The 7,539-nt window shown below is 34.7% G+C and overlaps 1 protein-coding gene across 1 annotated transcript; it reads right to left on the bottom strand.

Moving 5' to 3' along the window:
• Positions 1-1,285: 1,285 nt before the first annotated feature.
• Positions 1,286-7,197, bottom strand: LOC120356290 (the record flags this gene model as incomplete). The annotated part of the gene is given in 4 exon segments (XM_039445207.1): positions 1,286-1,628; positions 4,515-4,686; positions 5,820-5,896; positions 7,056-7,197. Coding segments are annotated over 4 exon segments (532 nt in total), but the record flags the coding sequence as incomplete, so codon positions are not given.
• Positions 7,198-7,539: the final 342 nt, after the last annotated feature.

Genomic DNA, 7,539 nt, shown 5'->3' on the forward strand with positions numbered 1-7,539 from the left:
ATAATTGAACATCATCTTTTAGGTTATTTAGACAAATCAGAATAAAACATAAAAATACTTGGACAATTTCCTGATATTCAGATTACCTCAGATTTGCTAGAGCTATCACCTTCCACTTCTGCTTTCGGAAGTGCTTAGTAAACAACTATTCTCATATATATATATATATATATATATATATATATATATATATATATATATATATATATATATATATATGTTTATTTTTGTGTGTGGCGAAAAATAGCGTTCAATCTTTTCTAGTCCTCGGCCTTGAAAACCGATTTCGAGCCGGAAAAATCTCATTTTCTGCTCTAGGTGCGAAATATACTATTTACTTTTATGGTCACTGCATTTTCTGCTAAGATGATATTATCAAGTGTGAGATTTAAAAACATAATAATAGTCTAATATAAAGCAATATATACGAACTAACTTAGTAATGTTCTGCAAATCCTCAGAAGAGGTAGCAGGACATCAGGATAGTAGGCCTACCATAGAGAAACAATAGCTTGAGTAGATATCCCATGGTATAGGGCGTTTATGTCGCAACTTTTACTGTTATCTCAAGCCGATTACGATCGATTATTGTAGATTTTTACTGTTTTGGTCGGGTGAGAGTGTATGAACGGCACAATATGAGAGACTACCAGTGTCACACAGCTTCACGGGAAAGAAATACGTGGACTATCGGCTTAAGATAACAGTAAAAGTTGCGACATAAACGCCCTATACCATGGGATATCTACTTATGCTATTGTTTCTCTATGATAGTACCTACTTAACTACTATGAAGAACCAAAGGAACGAAACAATTTGGATAATACACTTCTTTATTCAGTACAATAAATATTATCAATAATTAATTTAAATATATGGTAAAAATCACAGAAATAAGAATTGAAACCCTTGAAAATGAAATGTCAATACTTTTTCATCGCTCAATTAATCAATGAATGGGCCTACAAATATTCCAAAGCCCGTTTGCACAAAAGTCAGTTAAATATTAACAGTGAATTAATGCAACCTTTTAAATCACCTAGAGAAACTTCTAGTCGAAAAAGCCATCTCTGATCGGTTCTTGTGACATTCGAATTTAATAATGGTTAAAATTAAAAAGGCTTTTGTGCAACCGGGTCAAAGTCTATTACATCAAATAAATAACTGCAAGTCGGTGTTTAAAAAGTTATGAAATATATTGTGTTTATTTAGGCTATTCATTATTACAATGAGTAATTCCAAATTTGTTTTTTTTTTGTAATTTTTCACTACACATGCTAGTCTATTTATTTTTGTTCAATATTCCTTTAACAATCATTTGTTCAATAAAATACAGACGAACAATTCAGTATGAAAAACTTTAGTTCAATATTATTTAGTTTAATATTACCTAAATTCATTACAGTACACTTATTTCAATTATTTTAATTTGAATAACTCCTGTTATCCTGTTGTAAAATAGACTAGAGTTAAAAAAATGATTAACATTATAAATGAGGTATTTTACTGGCTAGAGTTGAAAATATATAGATAGATCCTCCAATTGTCACTAGGAATGTGAGAAGTTGAATGATCAGTTTATGATTCAAATCACCGACCGGCACTGTCACTTTTAAGGGATCCATGTTCTGAAAACGAAAAAAAATTGTTTGTGATAGATCAATTGTTGTTAAAGATGATGGAACCTAGGTAAGTAAGTAGTATGGTAAATGAAAGATTTTGATTATTTACTTAAATATTTGACTGCATGCCGTGTGAAATACATAGAAAAAAGTTTGTTATTAATTAATATGTTTGTGATAATTTGGTAGCCTACTTGCAATTTTCAACTATTATAACTAACATTTCTCAACGAATACTATTTTTGAAAGAACAGGATTGCTCTTCAAAAAGTTATAATGATGAATAATAGCGTACAGATTTATGCGCCTTGGGCCGTTTTCACAGTGTAGATTGCTAAACTATAGTGAGGTCCACGTTATAATGACAGTGAAGAAAGATAGCAGAGCAACGTTGCCGATTCTTGTCTTGCCAATGCCTTCTATAGACGGTAGCTGATACAGGTTTATTGATGTAATACTAATTGTTCATTCTCGTTTAAAATGATGAATTATATTTTATTAAGAAAAAAATATATTTTTCAATAATTTAATAATAAATTTTCATAATTAAGATAAAATATTTTGTTATTATTAATTCTACATGTTAAAGATGATCTGGCAACAGAGCAAAGCGAGAAAGAGATAGTGCTATCCGCTTTGTTGAATGATAGACAAGGATAGCAATACTACTGCTAATTGAACACTGTCATTATAACGTGGACCTAACTAAGATTAAGTTGATCTAAGGGTGGGCACACACCACTTAGTCAAGACAAGATTAGTCACGATTAATCACAATACTTCACATAGTTGCTTATGAAGCAACACACACTGATTAGTCATTGCAATTAGACATGTCTGCATATCAACTATGTGAAGTATTGTGACTAAACGTGTCTTGGCTTGCCTTGACTAACTGTTGTGTGCCTAGCCTTATGCGCCTTAGGGCCGTTTGCACAGAGTAGATTGCTAAACTAGATTAAGTTAATCTGAACGTTTAACTTGAATCGGTTTTCTCAGTGCATTTACTAACCCAGTTAAGTTAAACTAGTTGAGCGTAAAGTTATTAGTGGAATGACATCGTTTACAATATCAGAAGCCTGAATTCTAGAGTTTGTTATTGTTTACAACCCAGCAGACATTGAGATCAAACTTAGTAGACAGTTCTGTCTACTAAGGTTGCATTGAGGTTACATAGATACTACTTTGTCGTTCTAGATGCACAGAGCTGTATGCTGTATGATAATGGAAGAGAAAAAGCGATCGAGAAATTTCTCAAATGATGAAATGCAATAATTAATATATTATGACAAAATTATTATCAAAATATAAATTTTAGAATGTAAGATAAGAGGAGCGATGATGTTATGCTTAAATCTATTATCGTATCCCACGTTTATTTGTAAACTTTCGAAAGCAAAATATCTCAATTTTATTGAGAACATGTCTTCTGCTGAAGACATCTATTCTTGTATTTTTTTCACTTTTTTGTGTAGTTGAGAAGTTGATATTGTGGTAATTATTCATATTGAATAAAGACTAAGAAATTGTCAAAAACCACAGATTTATTGATAGAAAGACCGGTTTCGGTTCAATCTCTGATAAACTCTGTTATCAATAAATCTGTGGTTTTTGACAATTTCTTAGTATTATTATTTAATATTCTTGTAAACTTGATTTCAATCACAGGAGAAGCAACTTTCCTTTTTCCTCTACTTTTTTCCTATGTTCTACAGGTGACACAGAATAACGGGAACTTTTAAAACGCCATAAAACATTAGTGGGAAGGGCAAAAATGATTTTATTCAAACTAATGTAAAGTTCAAGACTTACCAGGAAACGCAACCTAATCGCGAGATTACACGGTTACTAAACAATACCATAGAGAAACTATAGCATAAGTAGATATCCCATGGTATAGGGCGTTTATGTCGCAACTTTTACTGTTATCTCAAGCCGATAGTCCACGTAGTTCTTTCCCATGCAGCTGTATGACGCTGGTAGTCTCTCAAATTGTGCCGTTCCCACACTCTCACCCCAACTAAACAGTAAAAATTGACAATAATCGACAGTAATGGGCTTGAGATAACAGTAAAAGTTGCGACATAAATTCCCTATACCATGGGATATCTACTTACGCTATTGTTTCTCTATGACAATACTCACTCTCACAGTTGCCATTGAATGCCGTGAGAAAGGATTTCGATTACAATTTCATCAATAATTTTGAATTACTTAAAAATTAAACATAATTCAAAATGAAATCCGCAATATCCCAGATGAGATGTTGCAGCAATCAATGAGGAATTGTCAACACAGATTTCAAGAGTGTATTCGTTCAGGAGGAAGCCATCTTAAAGAAGTAATTGTCAAAAGTGATAGTTGTTATTAATAATTCTCAAATGGCATGCCTTTAACTTTACTCTAGTTTGAATAAAATCATTTTTGCCCTTCCCACTAATGTTTTATGACGTTTTTGAAAGTTCCCGTTATTCTGTGTCACTCTGTACATCCTATAATCTTTCCTTTGTGTTTCAAGTTTGCAAAATATATCCATTCCACACAAACGTCAAGAACACTTGAATTCAAGGAAACTTGACTAATGTAAACGCCCCTCAAATTCATTAATAATGAGTTATTTATTCTTTTTTACAATGAAGCACAGATCGGGAGAGAAAAACTAAGAATACCTTGTACTATTCCCTCCCAAATTTAGGTAACATTGAATAGTCCGAAACGATGTTTAGGTCTTCTAGATTTCCACAAAATTTTCAGTCCAAAAATATCCATACGAACCATTCTTTTGAATACAAATTTGCTATGTTCCAAATAACAAAATAATAATAATTTATAACACTCAGGACGATATTGTATCTATGAATGGATAAATTTGAGCTAAATAAATGAAGTTACCGTTTTGAAGGAGAACTCAAGCCATGAACACTTGTTCAGACTGCACCGATAGCAGGGAAACACCATGGTGCCTTGCTTAGGACAGTCCAGCCTTCTGGGACACCGTAAGAAGAGGCGGGGCTTGGAGATCTTCACCACTTCGTAACCTCCACCGGCCCTCGGTTTGTGGTACCTGATAATAATCAATTTTATTTATCACAAAACATAACATAATTCAACAGAGAATAATATACAATGATGTTGAACAATCCAAAAGAGACCAATATACAATAATTTACAACAATTCAAAAGAAAACAATAACAATTATTTTAAACAATACATCAGATTTGTGAGAATTTTTGACAAGGAAAGGAAATGAGATGAACTACTTCACTATGGCTGCCAGGTCCACGTTTTAATGTCAGTATTTGATTAACATTGGTGCTGCTATCCTTGTCTATCACTTGACAAAGCAGATAGCGCTATTCTTTTCTAGCTCAGCAAAGTTGCCAGATCGTTTTATCATTATTTCTAGGCTCTGTCTTTCTTTGTTCATTAGACGACTGTGGTCTGTATAATATTGCTTGGAGTTATTTATTAAAAATCTGCAGGTAAAAGATGAGAAATTTTTGAGCTGTCTTCTTTTATCAATTAGACAACTGTAAACTGCATCGTATTGCTTGAATTTTTTAAAACTTACTTATTTGTCAAATATTTACAGGTAAAAGATATGAAACTTTGGGGCAAAGTGGATGTTATTAGTACCACTCTAAATATAGTAAAATTGACCTACTGATTTCATGTATGTGACACAATTACTGTTCTTAATGATACATATTCATTCATAAAGATCGCTGACTATTGACATAGAGAAAAAATAGCATAGATAGCAAAGATAACCCATGATACGGTATAGAGTATAAAGTCTATGTAGTAGGTTGCTTATGTTCCAAATTTTAAGCCGGCTTTTGTTAACTCAAACCACTGTCTATTATTACTGACTTGGGTAGGTGAGAGTTAAGAACGGCACAGTATGGAGACTACCAGCGTAACATAGCTCTACGAAAAATAACTACTAGGACTATCGGTTTGAGTTGAAAGTGAAATTTGGAACATGAACCAAATATACCATGGAATATCTTTGTATGCTATTTTCTACTGTATTTGCTATTGACTAGCGATGTCTTCGATGAAGTTTTTTTTTATAACATTAGTGATGAGAAAGCTCCTGCATCTGTGTTGTGTGGATGGTTTCTGTCCAATTTACCTCAAATGGATGGGAAGAACGAGGTTAGCAACGCAGAGATCCCTGTGTGTTCAGTGACGAGTAGACTACACCTGAGAGGTGGAGAGGTAACTGGGGCTTCTCAACGTCCACGGTCTCATTTGCGCAGGCCACTACCTAAAATAATAACAGTACACCTACATTATAGTTATTAAATGAAAGTCCAATTATGTTATTTTATTAAACGAATCCTAAAAAATGTTATCAACTATTGTTTATTGTTTTTGAAGGGCCGGATTCAAGGATCCAAAGGTTCAAAGAACCCACACGTCAACAGAAGCTTATTGTGTTCCAAGTAGTATGTTTGTTAGGCAAACCAATACCTATGTCCTTTACAAGAACAGCAGTTTTACCCTATACTAACATTCTTCATCACCTGGTTGCAATCCTTGTCGCAATCCAGTGTGATATGCTTGGCAGTTTTCTTCAGACTGATTAGTCCTCGTGACCTACATGAGTTCAGTCCTGGCCTTCTTTGTAGGTCCTTCCGCTGAGGAAGGGGCGGCCAAGTTGCCTCTAGGGCGCCGGCCACACCCTTGACTCAGCCTCTTGACCCACATTTGTGCTGGTTTTCACCAATATCTGGTCTCTTGGTTTTTCTTTTTGCCCCTCTGAAACTCAGCAGGGTCAAAAGCCTCACCTCTCCCAAGAAGTTTTGCCTGAATGGCCGCCCTTCTTTGAGCAGTGGTGAGTTTTGGCCTCTCCACCTACAAACTCTTGACCTACTTGAGTTCAACTCCTGGCTTTAGTAAGTCCTTCGCTGAAGGAGGGGTCGCCAAATCACCTCTAGGGCACTGTCAACCTCGCTCAGCCTTTTGACCTACATTTGTGCCTGGAGTTTCACCCATCTCTGGTCTCTTGGGTTTTTCTTTTTGCCCCTCCAAAACTGCCCTGATGGGGCAGATCCAGTGGGTTTGAAGCAAGGCAACTTCTGGAGTTGCCTTGAGGTCCATTTTAGTCGCCTCCTACGACAAGCATGGATACTGTGGGTGAATTCTGGTTTCAACACATTCTTGAGTACGATGATCGACTCAATGCTCCCCCAACCCACAGGGGGCGTTATCAACTATGCTGAACACCTTTTTAGTGAGAATATTTACAATTGGGAGAACGAACGTTTTCACACATACACCGATTTCTCGTCGAAACGATATCATCACGAATGTCAAAATTCCATGTAATCGAATGGAACCGTTCTCACAGACATATTTTGTTTAGTGTATCTATAAAATTACTTTTGCAATTATTTCGGCTACATTTTTAGCCAACTCATTACCTTTCCATAGGCTCCAAGATTGTTGAGTTGATCAGGATCAACATAGAAACTGCTAGGCAAGTTTTCTTCAATAGCTACTTGGCAATCACGGAGCTTTTCAGTTGACTTTGTCGTTACAATTTCCACGAGAGATCTGAGTTCCCTGTAAATGAAGAGAGATTATTATGATATGATAATGAAACAAATAACACGAATAAATTGTTTGCAAGCATTAAATGAATCATAAATCCTCCGACTCTCCATAAATCTCAATTTAATTCATCGAGATTTACGGTATAAAAAGTTATTAAACTGATTGGTCACTATGCTATAGGTTATTGAATTTATAGATACAAAGATTCATGTTGGCGGTTTAGCATTTCTCTTTATGCTTATATGTTATATGTTCAGCATTTACGGCGAAATGCAGCAATAGATTTTCATGAAATTTGATAGGTATGTTCCTTTTTTGAATTTCGTATCGAAGTATATATAAGGTTTTTTG

This window comes from Nilaparvata lugens, unplaced genomic scaffold (assembly GCF_014356525.2).
Source record: "Nilaparvata lugens isolate BPH unplaced genomic scaffold, ASM1435652v1 scaffold6400, whole genome shotgun sequence".
NCBI lineage: Eukaryota > Metazoa > Arthropoda > Insecta > Hemiptera > Delphacidae > Nilaparvata > Nilaparvata lugens.